The sequence below is a fragment of the Terrapene carolina genome, unplaced genomic scaffold (assembly GCF_002925995.2).
Source record: "Terrapene carolina triunguis isolate 2854851 unplaced genomic scaffold, T_m_triunguis-2.0 Scaffold95, whole genome shotgun sequence".
Taxonomy (NCBI): domain Eukaryota; kingdom Metazoa; phylum Chordata; order Testudines; family Emydidae; genus Terrapene; species Terrapene triunguis.
This window is the reverse complement of record NW_020664446.1, coordinates 35,413,106-35,430,523: the sequence shown is the minus strand read 5'-3', so window position 1 is coordinate 35,430,523 and position 17,418 is coordinate 35,413,106. Positions and strand designations below refer to the sequence as shown.

Genomic DNA, 17,418 nt, shown 5'->3' with positions numbered 1-17,418 from the left:
AGCTCAAACAGGTGGGGGAAAAGAAGCCAGCCAAGAATGTCCTTCCCCGCAGACTCTTTATCTACTGGTTCTCAGCTGAAAATGTTTTTCAAAAAGGGGGCCTGAAACTATATAAGGGAAGGCAGCCCCAACCTCCCTGCCCATCACACTCTATACACCTAAGACAACAAAGGAAATAGCCATTGGACTCTCAGGGAGGTGAGAGGGGGCTTCCTGACCTGAAAGAGTTTGGTCAGTAATCTTGCTGGAAGCATGTGGTGAGAAATTTTGCTTGAATCTAATATGGTTTGTTAAGTTAGGAACTAAAAATTGTTTTATCTGTGTTTTTTTTGTAACCATTTCTGAATGTTATGCCTCATTACTACTACTCACTTAAAATCTCTCTCTTTGTAGTTAATAAACTTGTTTTGTTGTTTTATATAACCCAATGCATTTAAGTTGAAGTGTCTGGGTAACTATTTAAGATAAGAGGCTAATGTATATTATAGTGTATACCCTGCAGTATAACCAAGATGTGACTGGAAGGCTGAAGTTATACAAACACATCTGAGAGTGGCCTGCATGCTGGTGGCTGGTTGTGTGCAGTCCAGTTTGGAAGCTACAACTGCTAGGCACAGCAAGGCTCCCCAGGTTACAGGGCAGGGTGACACAGCCCCCCACTGGTCTGGATCATACCCTGGTATGTTACAAATACTCACAAACAAAGCTGGAGAACAAGACTGTGTTAAATCTCTTCCCCACACCTTCCTTTGTATATATGTAGAAATGATTTGGTAATTTACTAGTTTCAGAAACAATTGTAAGAATAAATGGGGCTCAGGCAATTTACAACATATAATGGGACACTATATGCTTTTCTTTTAGGAACACAGCACTCACTGGAAATGTAATGGAGTTTCAAGTATAAAATAGTATATTAAATGGATAAAGTGTCAAAAGGAAAGATTGCTCAATTAAATCATTATGGGAGCACTTTTCAAAATGAAAATGAATGTATTTTTTTGTTACCAGCAATAGAGCAGAAAACTTAATAATATGCCCAATACCACACAGAGTGATGGAAGTATACCAGAGTTTGAAACACCCATAATGTTTCAAAAGTTTTCTAAGAAAACAGCATAATTAAAAAAAAAACATGTACCAAAATCACAAGTTTTTTATTGTAGCCTAAAAACATAAGAAACCCTGCTTCTTTAAAACTCTATTTTTCCATTCTGATCTTCAAGAAAGAAGTCCACCCATTCAATAAAATACATTTCCATGAGGGCCAAAGATGTGTCCTTATTTTCCTTCACAGATATATCTATTAATAATCATCAAATGATAGCATCTATACACCTCTCATCACCCACATTTTCAACTTTCTGTCATGTCCATGCTGGGCATGGTAGCTGTTCAGCAAGAGTAGGTTTAAACCAGAGCAGGTTTAAATTGCAAACAACTTGGCAACAGATCAAGTATAATTACTTGATACATTACCATCCCAGGCAACGACTGGGGGTAGCAAGGCACTGGTTGACTTGTGAGTCATCTCAAATATGCATGGAAAGAAAGTAACATCTAGGGAGGCAATACAAGGAAAATTCATCCTTTCATTTTCTGGAAGTGTAGAAACTTTTGATCTGTAAGGCCACAGGAGACAACTAGAAAATGGGAATTGTTCCTGGACACCAGGGAGGACGTGGGAGGTTGGAAGGTCTCAAGTGTAAAGTTCTCTCTCCTCCTTAGGCTAGCTAGCTGATAGGGGCTTTGGGGCAGTTGATACCCATACTGATTTGTATCCACATTTTGTACCATAGCTCCTTCTCCCCTACCCTTTCGAAAAAAGGAAATATGAATGAGACTGGCACAATCACTTTAAGACCTATAAAATGAAAAGAGAGACTCCATGAAGCCACTCAAAAGCAGAATTGAGAGCTATTCTTGACGATGTCTTTTGTAAATGTATAAACAAGCTATAAAACAGTCCATAGCTCACTTCTCTCACTAGAAGGGCAACTCCTGATCATATTTTATTCTGTTCAACATATAGTGTACATAAATGTAATCCGCATATATGAAGCAGGTACTTGTGCACAGCCTGCATGAGCATCTTGGAAATTCGGCATTAGATGAAGAGATTCATAGTATTTTGGAGAATATTTTTTAAAATAGCAGATCCTCCTGAAAAGAAGTTGAAGATAGCAAAAGAGCCTTTTGGATAATAGTACTCTTTAAAATGGTGCATTGTTTCAAGAGCTGGAAGTCTGAATATAGTTTTGTTTCCATGGGAAACAATTAACTATTCATACAAATGCCACCACCGACACCAAAGAGCAGAATAGCAAAACAGAGGAATGGGTGGAGAAAATTCCTCCCATGCTAGCAGCTGAGTAAAATTTTATTGCATTGAATTTTCCAAGCACCCATATTTTGTTCAGTGTAATGCTTGAGAACATCTGGAAGTCATTCTCATGCCCACCCACCCTCTAATGTTGGAAAGATCTTTATGTATGTTGGCAGAAAAACTGGAAAATTACACAATTATTTAAATAGAATTTTTTAAAAAGAGATCTTACCATTTAAAGGGTACTCTGTCAGAAGTCTGATTTTAAAAAAGAGTATACAAATTCAAATTTGACAGTATTTCTTTAAATTGGAGTTGCTCAGATTAATTCGTGTAAACTTTCCTGGAATTGTACTCCTAATAGGAATGCAGGAAATTCCCTAGCAAATCAGAGTTACTGCGCACCATGTCAGTTTTACTGTCTCTGCCAGTGGTCAAGTACCCAGACATTTCAGAGGAAGCTTCAAAAAACTCTGCAATGGACAACTATGGAATAATCTGCCTACAGATAAAGCTTCTTTTTCACCACATTAGTGGTTCATATCTATTATTTCGTATCTGTGATTTTTTTAGTGTTCTTGGTTCATATCTGTTATTTTTTAACCTATCTGGCATAACTGCAGATGTTCTCATTTTATATAGAAATGTATAATTTCTTTTTTGAATTTTGCAGAGATCTTGGTCTCAATCATATCTTGGGTCAGTGAGTTCCACAAGCAAATATTCACTATGTATTAAAATATTTATTTTAATCAGTTTTAAATTGATTGCCTTTCAATTTAATTGGATGTTTCCTTGTTCATGTATTATGAGAATAATGTCCCTCTCCATTCACTATTAAATATTTATATCATGTGTATACTTGCTCATCTTCTCTTAACTGAAGAGTCCTAATTTTCATGTGTATACTTGCTCATCTTCTCTTAACTGAACAGTCCTAATTTTCAACTTGCCTCACCTGTAAGTCTTTCGGTGTATGCCTACACTGCAATAAAAACCGGCAGCACTGAGGGTATGGCTACACTTGCAGCTGTACAGCGCTGTGAGTTAAACTCGCCTTCGTACAGCTGAGTAGGGAAAGCGCTGCAGTCTGTCCACACTGACAGCTGACAGCGCACTGGGCGTGGCCACATTTGCAGCGGCATTGGGAGCGGTGCATTATGGGCAGCTATCCCAGCATTCATGTGGCTGCAATGTGCTTTTCAAAAGGGGGGGGTGGAGTGTGACAGGGAGTGTGGGGGGAGAGACAGTGGGTTTTGGGGTACTGAGAGTTTGTCAGCACGCTGCCTTTCAAGTTCCGACCCCCCTGCCCCCCCTGCTTCTCATTCACTCACTCAAAGCAAACAGCAAAATGTTTGCTTTTTCTCTCTGGTACGGAGCTTTGAAATGGTAGGTCCGCATTCCTGGAGCCGATCACAACAATGAAAAGAGTGGCCACTTGATAAAGGGATTATCACAGCGCAGCAAGATAACTCCTCGTTCACACTGACACCTGAGAGTTGTAGCCACTACGCTGCATCTCTTATTCCTCTCGGGGAGGTGGAGTACCTGCAGCGCTGTAGCCAGGGAGACACAGTGCTGTACGTGCCTTGCCAGTGTGGACGGGGAGTGAGGTACAGCGCTGTGGGCAGCTTTATTGCGCTGTAACTCGCAAGTGTAGCCAAGGCCTGAGTCTCAGAGCCTGGGTCATTTGACATGGGCTTGTGGGGCTCAGGCTTTTGGATTTTTACTGCAGTGTATCAAGTATTAGGGGGTAGCCGTGTTAGTCTGTATCCACAAAAACAACAAGGAGGCAGGTGGCATCTGAAGAAGTGAGGTTTTTTAACCCACGAAAGCTTATGCCCAAATAAATCGGTTAGTCTTTAAGGTGCCACCCGAATCTTTGTTGTTACTGCAGTGTAGACGTTTGGGCTCGGGCTAGAGCCTGGGCTCTGAAACCCTGAACCTCTACACTGCAATTTTATAGTCTTGCAGCAGAGCCCTGCGAGCCCATGCCATGGGTCTTTCATTACAGTGTAGACATTCTCAGTGTCTCTAATAATCATTGCCTATTTCTGAACCCTTATATTTCTTCTCTCTCTTTTTTGTGATGTAGTGACCAGAACTTCACACATTATTCTAGCAAATGTATATAAATATTATACATACATTCTAACTTTTTGTTTGATTGCATATATGTACATACTGGAGGCCTATAGAACAAGCAGTGCCTGGCCCTCCTGCCAGCTACTCTGCCTCCCAGAGATGCATGGGATATTTCATGCCACTCAAAGCTATTGTTCCAGGCTGTCTGCAGACCCAAGCAGATATTACGGCTTTGGTTATACTTGTCATATTTTCAAGGTTTTCTTTGCAACAAGCTCTAGAAACTTGCTTGGTTTTTTTTAAAATGAAATTTGAGATTCCAAACTCACCACACTACTCCGGGAGCTAGGGGTCCTAGCACAAACCAATAATGCCTATGCCAATCCTGTCTTGTCCTAACTGTGCCCTCAGCTCCCAGTCTTCCTCCTATGAGACACACAAAGGGAGCTTGGAGAGAGGGAGAGAAGAGTACTGAGCAGCTGGCTGGGGAAGAGAGAGTTTCAATCACTGGCCCATTTCCCTGAGCCCTATACTGCTAAGTTTGCCTGAAGGAAGAAACAGAAATGGCCAACAGGGAATTACTGCTGAGAAAATAAGCCAGGCACCAGACTCTAGGAGAAAAGATGAAGGGGTAGAGGGAACATGTGGACTGTGGAGGTGGGAAAGGCAGAGAGTACTGATGGACTGTAGGGAATGAGGGGATTAATTATGGTGGCTCAGATATCATGGAGTTGGGCAGAGTATGAAACCTTTTCAGAACAGAATGCAGATGGATAAAGGAGAATTACTTCACTGTATGAAAAGAGGAAAGTGAAGAAATGTGCAGGCAGCAGGGTGGATGAGAAAAATGATTAACTGATGGTAGGATGCATGGAATGCCGGGGGTATAACTGATATAGTGATGGGGCAATTTATGGATTTCTTTTTTTTGAAGGGGAAATTGTGCGAACCCACTTTGATTTATCAAGCAAATTATATGAAAGTGTCATGCAATTTTCACACCTCAGGCTTTTCTGCCAAGCCCATGTAGACAATTCTGACATACTCTGTAGTCAAGGGCCATGCAAGTTTATGTAGCATTTCATTCCTTTCAATGACACGCTTGAACACGCCACTTTACTAGTGACCATACTCTGTGAGCACCCACTGACGTCATGTTCAATTCTGTCCAATGCTGATTATCAAGACTGCTTTTTTGGATGTTTAATAGTTGGTTTCTGGATCTCAAATATGCTTATTCTTGCTCTTTGGGGAAAAAAAGTGACAAGATATGAAAATCCTGATACTGGTAAAAGTCAATGCTTTGAATACTTCATTGACAGAGCTTAACAGGAGATAAATCTGATGTTAATCAGTTACCAAACTGGTTTATCTACTGGTAGTTTAAGGTGGACATTATCTTCCCCATCTCATGGAAGACAAAACTCATACATCTTAAAATGGCTAGCTAAGATGCAGAAATCCCGGAACTATTCATGTGGTTTTATTTACATGATACGGTTTGAGTCTTTTATGTGTTTTTCACTATATTTGTTTGTTTATCTTCTTTTGCACTTTTAAAAATGTGATATAATCATTTTAGCATATGTCTTCACTATGGAGTTAACTCCAGTTATCTACACTTGAGCTGGCCTAACTCAAGTGAGTGGGCACACTGACAAACTGAACTCTTGAGGTATGCAGAATGATTGTGAGAACAGCTGAGGAGTTGTGCTATTGAGCTGTGTTAATTCAAGCTGTGACCTAGCTTGAGTTAAAAGCACCACCACATTCAAAAGTTAATGGTTTTTGTGTGTGGCCAGGACTTGAATTTGGGGCAATACTTGAGTTCACTCTGAAGTAAAGACAAGCCCACATATTTATACTAACCACAGTATTTAGGATTAGCTTCCTTCTGTACTTTATGAACAAAAAATACATACACTCCAAAAAAATCTATATAGACTATGTGATACAGATTTAGATTTTTCTGAGTCTGCCAAGAGTACATTGACTTAAAAAAAAATCACCCCAAGAAAATGGAACACTTAAAAACACTACAAAGATTTCAGTTTTATACCTTAAACCCCTGCTTCTCCCAAAAGCGATTAGGATATCAAACACAACCATTGCAAAAAATTGTACTTACTTGTATTTTAAGAGCAGCCACTGAATTAACCAGAGTCCTACAAGGATCATGCCATTAATTTCACAAATAGAAAAGGCCCATTGCACACGGTTAAAACGGTCAAAAAATGCATCTGGTAGGGGAGGCTGCACCTCCTTGGGAGGCACTCGTTCATGGACGACTGAGATCGTCACTGTGGTAAAGATGAAACAGAAAAGTGCATAAAGAAAAGCCAGGAAAGTCTTCCCCCACTCCATAGGATACTGGGAACGCTCTGGCTCTGGCATGGGGATCTTTATCATCTCCTTCCTATATCCATTTGGCATCCCATTCAGTTTGATTTTAGTGCTGAAATCATTTTCACTTGTGGTGACATCTGTACTGATGCGGAGGTGACCATTGGCATGCCCATTTTTGTGCGCCTCAATGTGGTGCTCCATTTTTAAAGTTTCTATCATGTACAACAACCTCTGTCCATTGTCAGAAGACACACGTGACAAAGGTGGCTTCTTAAAATCCTCCTTAGTTAGATTGATCAAATCCTGCCCAGTGTAAAATTCCAATGGTTCACAGTATTCTGGCACAGCATTCTCCATCAGCCAATTTGCCACCTCTTTGGGTGACCAGAATGCCACTTCTTTCATTTCGTCAGGCAAATGCATGCAGTCTTAAGTTTACTTTAAACCAGGCAGCAGTCACTATTGTTCCAATACAACAAAAAGCCTCTCTTTGGCTTGTTCATCCTGTCAGATGTGCAGCAAAAACCAGTTTGGCAAGTTGACAAGTACAAGTTTCTAAACACTTTGTAAAAATACCAATATGTTGTGGCCAGTCCAGGAAATGGTTCACCTTTTTTGCATTTGTATTCTTCTTTCTAGTGAGAGAGAGAGAAAAAAAAAGAGGTGCTAAGATGGTGTTTAACAGTAAGTTTGCATTTTATGTTCATCAGAAAAAATTAACCCAAAGAAGCAATAGGAGCATGAAGAAGTAGCTTTTTAAATTCAGACAAATGCATATGACTTTTCTTTTGAAGTTTGTTTCTGAATACTCAAGATAGTTACTAGTTTGATCTTCTGTATGTGTCATTTTAACAGTTAATATAAGTTGTCTGGGGCAGGGAACCTCTTTTTTTCCCCCATGTTTCTACAGCGCTTGGCACAATGGGGTCCTGGTCCATGACTAGGGCTCCTCAGGCTAGGTAATACAAATAGTAAAATCATTACATGTTCATCCATCAACTGTGTGATCTTACTAATGTAGCTCCTGTCCTCTCACACCCCTTCCATACTACTGTATGGTATGCTCACTCTTTGTATCATACCTAGAAATTAGACTGTAAAACCCTTGCCTTTGTTCTGTCAAGCACCCAGGACAATTTGGGGCACCATATAAACTAATAATTGTAAGTATTGTTTAAAGTTAGCAAACACCTGAAAAGCTGCAAGTGTGGTTTTTCTAGGTATGAGTTTTTTTCCCTTAAAGTAATAATTTACTAATTTATAAAAAGAAAAGCTTTGTAAATCACCTGTTTTTATCAGTTTTGCAGTTTTATAGTGAGAATTATGGCAGCTTCTTTAAAAGAGTGAATTTAGCATTCTAGCTAGAGAAGCACCAAAGAGGCAACATATAAGTCTGATGCAAATCATGCTCATCTCAAGATGTTTTCACAAGATTTTAGCTGAAAGTATAGGTAGTCAACTGATGATGTGAGATTTCAGCCATCTTGAAGATCGAAAATCACAAGATTTTGGTCAGACTGAAATCTGAACTGGAAAAATAGACCCTTCCAGTTTTAGATGCAACATAAAATCTAAGCAGAGGGAGTAGTTTCAGATCCATGATGTAGATATTAACTGTACAAACTTTGCAATAGTTCTGATTTAAAGTTATGGTTTATTATAATCTGTAATTTTAGCAGCCCCATACTGACTTAATGTTAAATAATCAACAAAATAAAATGTACAATACAAAGCAAAATGCAAGCTATACGTCACAGAAATGTGGGGCTGCAAGGGCTCTCAAGAGGTTATCGAGTCCATTCCCCAAGAGCTGAAACAGAACCAAGTATACTTAGACCATCCCTGACAAGTGTTTGTCCAACCTGTTCTTAAAAACTTCCAGTGATAGGGACTCTACAACCTCCCTTGGCATCCTATTCCAGTACTTAACTACCCTTACAATTAGAAAATTATTCCTAATATCTAACCTGAATTTCTCTTGCTGCGAACTTAGGCAATTACATTTTGTCCTACCCTCAGTGAACATTGAAAACAATTGACAACCATCCTGTTTATAACAACCTTTTACGTATTTGAAATCTGTTACGTCGCCCCTTAGCCTTTTCTTCTCTAGACCAAGTATGTCCAGTTCTTTCAACCTCTCCTCATAAAGTCAGGTTTTCTAAATCTCCTATTTTTGTTGCTTTCCTCTAGGCTCTCTCTCCAATTTGTCCACATCTTTCATAAAGTGTGGTGCCCAAAACAAAATACTCCAGCTGAGATGCGACATGCCAGTGCCAAGGTGAGTCGAGCAGAACAATTATCTCATGTCTTACATATGACACACCTGTTAGTATATCCCAGAATATTTGCCTTTTTTTGCAATTGCACCATATTGTTGGCTCATATTCAGTTTGTGATCCTCTATAATCCCCAGACCCTGACCAACTATTACCTATTTTGTAGTTGCACATTTGATTTTTCCTTCCTAAATGAGTACTTTGCACTTGTCTTTACTGAATTTCATCTCGCTGCTTTCAGCCCAATTCTACAATATATCTAAATCCTTCTGACTTCTATTCCTGTCCTCCAAAGTGCTTGGAACCCCTCCCGGGTTCATGTTGTCCACAAATTTAAAAGAATACAAACGATTAGAATATTCTATAGACTATGAAAACTGGTACAACAAGATTTTACTGGGGTACTCAGGCCTGTGAGTCACCATGTTCCACTCCCTCCAGTGCCAGGGAGTCTTTCTTGTGTTTAGCTGAGTGTTAGTTCCCTGAGGTTAAGCACTCTCCTCTGGGCTATGCCAGCCCTTACTTTGCATTGCAGTTTAACAATAGGTTCACCCCGTCCCCAAGTCCCTTTGAAGCATTTCCCTGTGATATCCAGCCTGACACTGGCTACTTACAGAACTACCAGGTCTGCTGTTCTCAAAGGAAAAGAGCAGACCAGCTTGTAAGATTCAACTCAGGATCAATACTATGCTTAACGTCTCAGCTCTTATATATGTTTACAGTGAAAAGAAGAATAAATTTATTATCAAAGATTGAAGATTAAACGGACAGTAAGTAAAAATACTGGAAACAAATGGTTACATAGAAAACAAAATCATAATACACTTTCTAGAGACTAAGCTTAACTAACAGGTTAACCTCCTGTCCAAAGAAGTTTATCTCACTCGAAGTCTCACCTCTGCAGAGTTTTTAGCCAAGTTTGGTTAAGGTCCTGTTTTCATCATTGTAAATGTGATGTCCGTTTACTTCCTAAGTACAGGATAAGGGGGTGTCTGGTTTGCCCCTTAGCTATAACCCCAAAGTTCATTGTCTTTACTCTTAGCCAGGATAACCCCCTGTGGTTTGTTTTTTCCTATTTCCTGTTGATTTCACATCTCTTGGTTAGCATTTGACTCTGTATGTAGAAGGGCATCCATTGTGTTAGTATATAAACTAATCATTGTAAGCTAATAGAGAGACAGGTGAATTAACATCTCTTGTCTGACAGGAAACATGTTTTTTACCTCTGCTGGTGACTGACACCTTGATACAGACTGTAAGCATATATTTTCAGTATATATGCAAAAGTATCTGTACATATATTTCATGATGATATTAATAGCCAGTGTGATTCCGGCTTTTATTTGAGACCTCACATTATTATTATTTTGTGAACCAGAATGTATACACCAGAATCAGGAGATACCTGTCCCCTTCTATATTCCCTTGCCAGGTGGCATTAAGAGGTTCTTGGGTCACAGAAGCTATTGCAACTAGATGTAACCACTCTTAAAAACAAAGAAATATGAATAGGCTAAAACCATGTGATAGATCAGAGTAACAGCAATTTTAGAGAAGTGGGTTTTGCCAAACATCCTGCTAGAATATATGCTGGAAATCAAACTTCTCCAAAAGAGTAGGAGAAGAGTTGCATAATCCATTACAATCTGCTGAGTAAACAGTACGCTTGGGGGGAGGGATAGCTCAGTGGTTTGAGCATTGGCCTGCTAAACCCAGGGTTGTGAGTTCAATACTTGAGGGGGCCACTTAGGGAACCAGGGGAAAATCAGTACTTGGTCCTGCTAGTGAAGGCAGGGGGCTGGACTCAATGACCTTTCAAGGTCCCTTCCAGTTCTAGGAGATAGGATATCTCCTTTAAAAAAAAAAAAAAAAGTTATCTAAAGGCATACTAGATTATCAGTTTATGGAAAAATAAATATTTACATAATTTTCATGGGGCCTCTTTTCTCAATGCCAACATTAAACCCACAAATACTCCATGCTGCTAGTAAAGTAGATAGGCATTGGGTGATTCTGAGTTGAGGCAAAAACTGCATCTGAAATTCATGGCATTCTGCCTGGGTATTGCCGCTTATATTTTATGAGAAATCTCAAACATCTTGTCCAAATGCAGAACAAGAAAGCACTCCATCGTTCCATCCCCCCAATATTTATGGTCTATGTTTGCCACACAGCCAGGCCCAGTTTGATCATTTCAGCTTCTTGATACCTGCAGTAGCAGTCTTCCATTGCATGACATAAAAGCTTCAGAAAGGGTAAGGGAAGAAACATGGGAAAAGCAGGCACGCAGGGATAGATTTTGAAAGCTCTGGGGGGCAAGGAATGGGACCGGCACATTCAGGAAACCATTTGAGTTAATTAACTAATCTGACACAGAGAAAAATAATGCACATTCACTATTTTTCTACAGATATGAAAATTAACTAGATCAAGCCAGATGTAGAGTTACTTGTTCTCACAGGGTGACTGGCTCCTTTAAGGGGAATCAGGGCTCAGTGTTCATTCTGAAGGTCCACCTGAGAGTAACTGACTGTCTCAGGTGGCTACCTAAAGGTTAATTGGAGAAGAAAAGGGGATAGGGTAATGTGGGAGAAGTGGGAGCAGGCCCACTGAACCCTCATCCGGACAAGTCCTACCTCCCTACACCTGGACCTTCCGCTGAGCTCCCCACACTCAGACCCTCACCCCACTGAGCCCAACCAGCTGCTCCTGGACCCCCACCCCATCAAGCCCCAGCACTCCCCCAGCACCCAGATCCCCTCCGCTGAGCCCCATCTCCCCACACCCCTCTGCTGAGCCCCAACCACCTTCATCTGGATCTCCTGCAGAGTCCCATTGCCCCTGCACCCGGAATCCCTCAATAAGCCCCTGTGCATCCAGATCTCCCACTGAGCCGCCCGCACCCAGATTGCCTCGCACAGAAACCTCTCATCCCACATCTGTATCCCCCACACTTGGGTCCTTCTGGGTTGAGCCTGCCCACCCACACCTGGTGTGGCTGGTGCAGAGGGGCAGGGCCCCGGGGTGTTTTTGGGGCAGGCCCAGCCCTTGCACCGTGTCAGCAGCAGATGCAGCCTCACTGCCGAGTCCCTGTACGGGGGGGGGGGGGCATCAGAGTGATCTCCCACCTCAATGCAGCCAGTGGCCTGTGCTCCCCACTGCCATGCTGGAGCCACCTTTATTTATTGACAAATAAAATTTGCAGAATTTAAAATAGTGCGCAGAATTTTTAATTTTTTGGTGCAGAATTCCCTCAGGAGTATATACTGCATTAGTAATACCCTGAGTTATCCTATCCCCATTAGAGTTAATGTTAGCCTAATTCTCAAAGGTGTTTCTGGAAAGGTCAGTTTATTAAATCAAGTTCTGATACTTTTGGAACTTACACAGGTTGCATCTTTCACTCTCTGGAAACAGGCTTAATCTCCCAGGCTTTGCTCTCAGTGTCAAACACCCTTTCAATCTGTCATACCCTATTCTTAAAGGAACAACGCCCATTAAGCAAGTGCAATTAATAAATGCAGCTGTAAAGCCAGTGTTAGCACAAAATCCACATCACTTTAAATGCAATGTTTAACCAGATAAAATTACAGCAAGAACTCCTGGGTCCTTATAGTAACTTTCATACATATATGTTTTTTCCCACTCCCCACGAATCATCAGAAAGCTTTGAACTCACAAACTTCAAAACATAGCACAGATTTCTTCTACTTCAGAAATAAGAGTAATTTGTACAGAAAAAACCCAGCCCATACAGGTGAGCCAACACACATAGTGGGTTACACAAATGGGTTACACAACACACACAATGGGTTACACTTGTGAGGTGGCACTGAAACTCTAGGTATTAGGATTTTTGGTTCACTTCCTGGCTCTGGGAGCAAATTTTACAGGCAGCATAGCCAATTGTACCACCCCCCACATTTGCGTCATCTGCAGGGGCTGAATCTGGGATCTCTGGATGGAACTGCATAAGCTTCTTCCACTTAAGCTAGAGGGGCAGATCTCTTTGCATGAAAGCAGCAGTGGAGTCAAACATCTGTATGCAGTTTAGGGTGACCAGATGTCCCGATTTTATAGGGACAGTCCCGATTTTTGGAGCTTTTTCTTACATAGGCACCTATTACCCCCCACCCCCGTCCCGATTTTTCACACTTGCTGTCTGGTCACCCTAATAGACTCATAGACTTTAAGGTCAGAAGGGACCATTATGATCATCTAGTCCGACCTCTCGCATGATGCAGGCCACAAAAGCTGACCCACCCACTCCTGGAATAATTCTTTCCCTTGACTCAGCTGTTGAAGTCCCCAGATCGTGATTTAAAGACTTCAAGTCGCAGAGAATCCTCCAGCAAGCGACCCCTGCCCCATGCTGTGGAGGAAGGCGAAAAACCTCCAGGGCCTCTGCCAATGTACCCTGGAGGAAAATTCCTTCCCGACCCCAAATATGGCAATCAGCAGAACCCCAAGCATGCGAGCAAGATTCTCCAGCCAGACTCGCATTGACCATTGATACTAATTACCAGCGATGGCACGTTATTGACCTATTGACTAAAATCACGTTATCCCATCAAACCATCCCCTCCATAAACTTATCAAGCTTAATCTTAAAGCCAGAGAGGTCTTTCGCCCCCACTGTTTCCCTCGGAAGGCTGTTCCAGAACTTCACCCCTCTGACGGTTAGAAACCGTCGTCTAATTTCAAGCCTAAACTTCCCGACGGCCAGTTTATATCCATTTGTTCTCGTGTCCACATTAGTACTGAGCTGAAATAATTCCTCTCCCTCCGTGGTATTTATCCCTCTGATATATTTAAAGAGAGCAATCATATCCCCCCTCAGCCTTCTTTTGGTTAGGGTAAACAAACCGAACTCCTCGAGTCTCCTTTCATACGACAGGTTTTCCATTCCTCGGATCATCCTAGTGGCCCTTCTCTGTACCCGTTCCAGTTTGAGTTCATCCTTTTTAAACATGGGAGACCAGAACTGCACACAGTACTCCAAATGAGGTTTCACCAGTGCCTTGTATAATGGAAGCACCTCCTTATCCCTACTAGATATACCTCGCCTAATGCATCCCAAGACCGCAATAGCTTTTTTCACGGCCACGTCATATTGCCGACTCATAGTCATCCTGCGATCAACCAGGACTCCGAGGTCCTTCTCCTCCTCCGTTACTTCCAACCGATGCGTCCCCAGCTTATAACTAAACTTCTTATTAGTCATCCCTAAATGCATCACCTTACACTTCTCACTATTAAATTTCATCCTATTACTATTACTCCAGTTTACAAGGTCATCCAAGTCTCCCTGCAGGATATCCCGATCCTTCTCCGAATTGGCAATACCTCCCAACTTTGTGTCATCCGCAAACTTTATCAGCCCACTTCTACATTCGATTCCGAGGTCAGTAATAAATAGATAAATAAAATCGGACCCAAAACCGAACCTTGAGGAACTCCACTGGTAACCTCCCTCCAACCCGACAGTTCACCTTTCAGTACGACCCGCTGCAGTCTCCCCTTTAACCAGTTCTTTATCCACCTCTGGATTTTCATATCGATCCCCATCTTTTCCAATTTAACCAATAATTCCTCATGCGGTACCATATCAACCGCTTTACTGAAATCGAGGTATATTAGATCCACCGCATTTCCTTTATCTAAAAAATCTGTTACTTTCTCAAAGAAGGAGATCAGGTTGGTTTGGCACGCTCTGCCTTTCGTAAAACCACGTTGTAATTTGTCCCAATTGCCATTGACCTCATGGTCCTTAACTACTTTCTCCTTCAAAATTTTTTCCAAGACCTTGCATATTACAGATGTTAAACTAACAGGCCTGTAGTTACCCGGGTCACTTTTTTTCCCCTTCTTGAAAATAGGAACCACATTAGCTATTCTCCAGTCCAACGGTACCACCCCCGAGTTTACAGATTTATTAAAAATTATCGCTAACGGGCTTGCAATTTCTCGCGCCAGTTCCTTTAACATTCTCGGATGAAGATCATCCGGTCCGCCCGATTTAGTCTCGTTAAGCTGTTCGAGTTTGGCTTCTACCTTGGATACGGTAATGTCAACCCCCCCCTCCTTTATTCCCCTCTGTCACGCTGCCTCTATTCCTAAGCCCTTCATTAGCCTCATTAAAGACCGATGCAAAATATTCGTTTAGATATTGTGCCATGCCTAGATTATCCTTAATCTCCACTCCATCTACAGTCTTCAGCGGTCCCACTTCTTCTTTCTTTGTTTTCTTCCTATTTATATGGCTATAAAACCTCTTACTATTGGTTTTAATTCCCCTCGCAAGGTCCAACTCTACATGGCTTTTGGCCTTTCTCACTCCATCTCTACATGCTCTGACCTCAATAAGGTAGGTTTCTTTGCTGATCCCTCCCCTCTTCCACTCTTTGTACGCTTTCTGTTTTTTCTTAATCACCCCTCTGAGACGCTCGCTCATCCAGCTCGGTCTAAATCTCCTGCCTACGAACCGTTTTCCCTTTCTCGGGATACAGGCCTCCGACAGCTCCTGCAACTTCAACTTGAAATAATCCCAGGCGCCATCCGCCTTTAGATCCATAAATATGTTAGTCCAATCCACTTCCCTAACTAGTCGCCTTAATTTATTAAAGTTAGCCCTTTTGAAATCGTAAACCCTAGTCTCCGATTTAATTCTGTTAATCCTTCCATTTAGTTTAAACCGAATTAGCTCATGATCACTTGAGCCAAGGTTGTCCCCTACAACCATTTCCTCAACGAGGTCCTCACTACTCACCAGCACCAAATCTAAAATGGCATCCCCGTCGTCGGTTCAGCTACTACTTGATGAAGGAATTCATCAGCTAGCACGTCTAGGAAAATCTGAGCCCTATTATTGTTACTAGCATTTGTTCCCCAATCTATATCCGGGAAGTTAAAGTCTCCCATGATTACACAGTTCCTATTAGTATTTACTTCCCTAAAAACATTAAATAGTTCTCTGTCCATATCCAGGGTAGATCCCGGCAGTCTATAGCACACCCCAAGCACTATCCCAGGGGAGGCTCTAGTAGTTTTTTTTACCCAATGTGAGTAATGCCCAGACAGACTCCATCTTATCCATTCCATCACTTATTATTTCTTTACAGTTTACCTCATTATTGACATACAATGCTACTCCCCCACCTTTACCTTTGTTCCGGTCGTTCCTAAACAGCACATACCCTTCCATACCTGTACTCCAGTCATGACTACCGTTCCACCACATTTCGGTTATTCCTACAATATCAGGTTTCATTTCTCGGACCAGGAGCTCCAATTCCTCCATTTTGTTACCTAGGCTTCTCGCATTGGTGTATAAACATCTTAATTTATGCCGTTTAGCCTCTCTCACATTAGTTATCCAATTTGGTACGGACACTGTACTGCCAGTATGACCTATTAGTCTAGTATCCATCCCCCCCCTGGTGACAGTGTGATCTACTAATCTATCCCCTGTTCCCTCTAGTCGCAACCCCTGTCCGTTCCTATTTTCTCTTATAATCCCCCTTATGCCATCCTGTATCCTCCCGGGGCCCAGATTTGGTGCTGTCTCCATCAACTCCTCCCCTCTTTCTATGGGACTAGCTGCTCTTCTCTTCTTCCTCACCCTCCCACCTTCAGTTACCACCTGCTGCACCCCTTCCTCGTTATCCAAACACCCAAACCTGTTCCTGAGCTCTATTTCCCCTTCACTGGCCCTCCTTTTCCTTGGCCTGCTTCTCACGGTCACATGCTTCCACTGCCCTTGTTCTCCCCCCGACATTCTCCCCTCACAGACCTTAGCCCCTGCTTCCACCTGTACCCCTGAGCATTCCCCTTCAGCCACTCCTTGCCTTTGCTCCATTAGCTGCTCGAACCCCCTTCTAAACTCTACCAGGGAATCTACCTGCATCTCCAACCCTCGGATCTTTTCTTCCAGCAGCTCTATTAGGCGGCACTTCATGCAGACATACCTCTGGTCAGGCACCCCCGCTAGGACCATGTACATACCGCAGCTGCCACATGGAATCATCTGCATTGTGTCCCCCGCTGCTTGGCTCATGGCTGCTGTTGTCTGGACCCGCAGTTTAGCTGCTAAAGTGTGACAGAACCACACTTATCTAAGCATCAAATTTGCTATGTTCCTTCTGAACTATTGTGTGGCAAAAGCGATGAGACTTGGCTCAGTCAGATCAGAAACTCTGATTCTATTCTCAGTTGTGCCCAAAGTGGGTGAATGAGGTGACCTTCTGCAAGCTCCCAGTTATCCTATCTGGAAAGTAGGTGAATAATAGCTTCCCCCCCAAGTCAGCAGTACCTTGGCTTACAGTAAGGGTTGTGGTGTGCAGCAGTCAGTAGAAGAGCTTGGACTAGAACTCATGGTACCTG

The 17,418-nt window shown here is 42.1% G+C and overlaps 1 protein-coding gene across 1 annotated transcript in view; it reads right to left on the bottom strand.

Moving 5' to 3' along the window:
* The window catches only part of SGMS1 (sphingomyelin synthase 1), a 70,674-nt gene that overhangs the window by 23,982 nt on the left and 29,274 nt on the right, over positions 1–17,418 (bottom strand). Inside the window, exon 3 of the mRNA XM_026651073.1 lies at positions 6,540–7,392. Coding sequence (XP_026506858.1) covers positions 6,540–7,180 — 641 coding nt within the window. The 5' untranslated portion in view covers positions 7,181–7,392. The remainder of the gene's footprint in view (positions 1–6,539; positions 7,393–17,418) is intronic.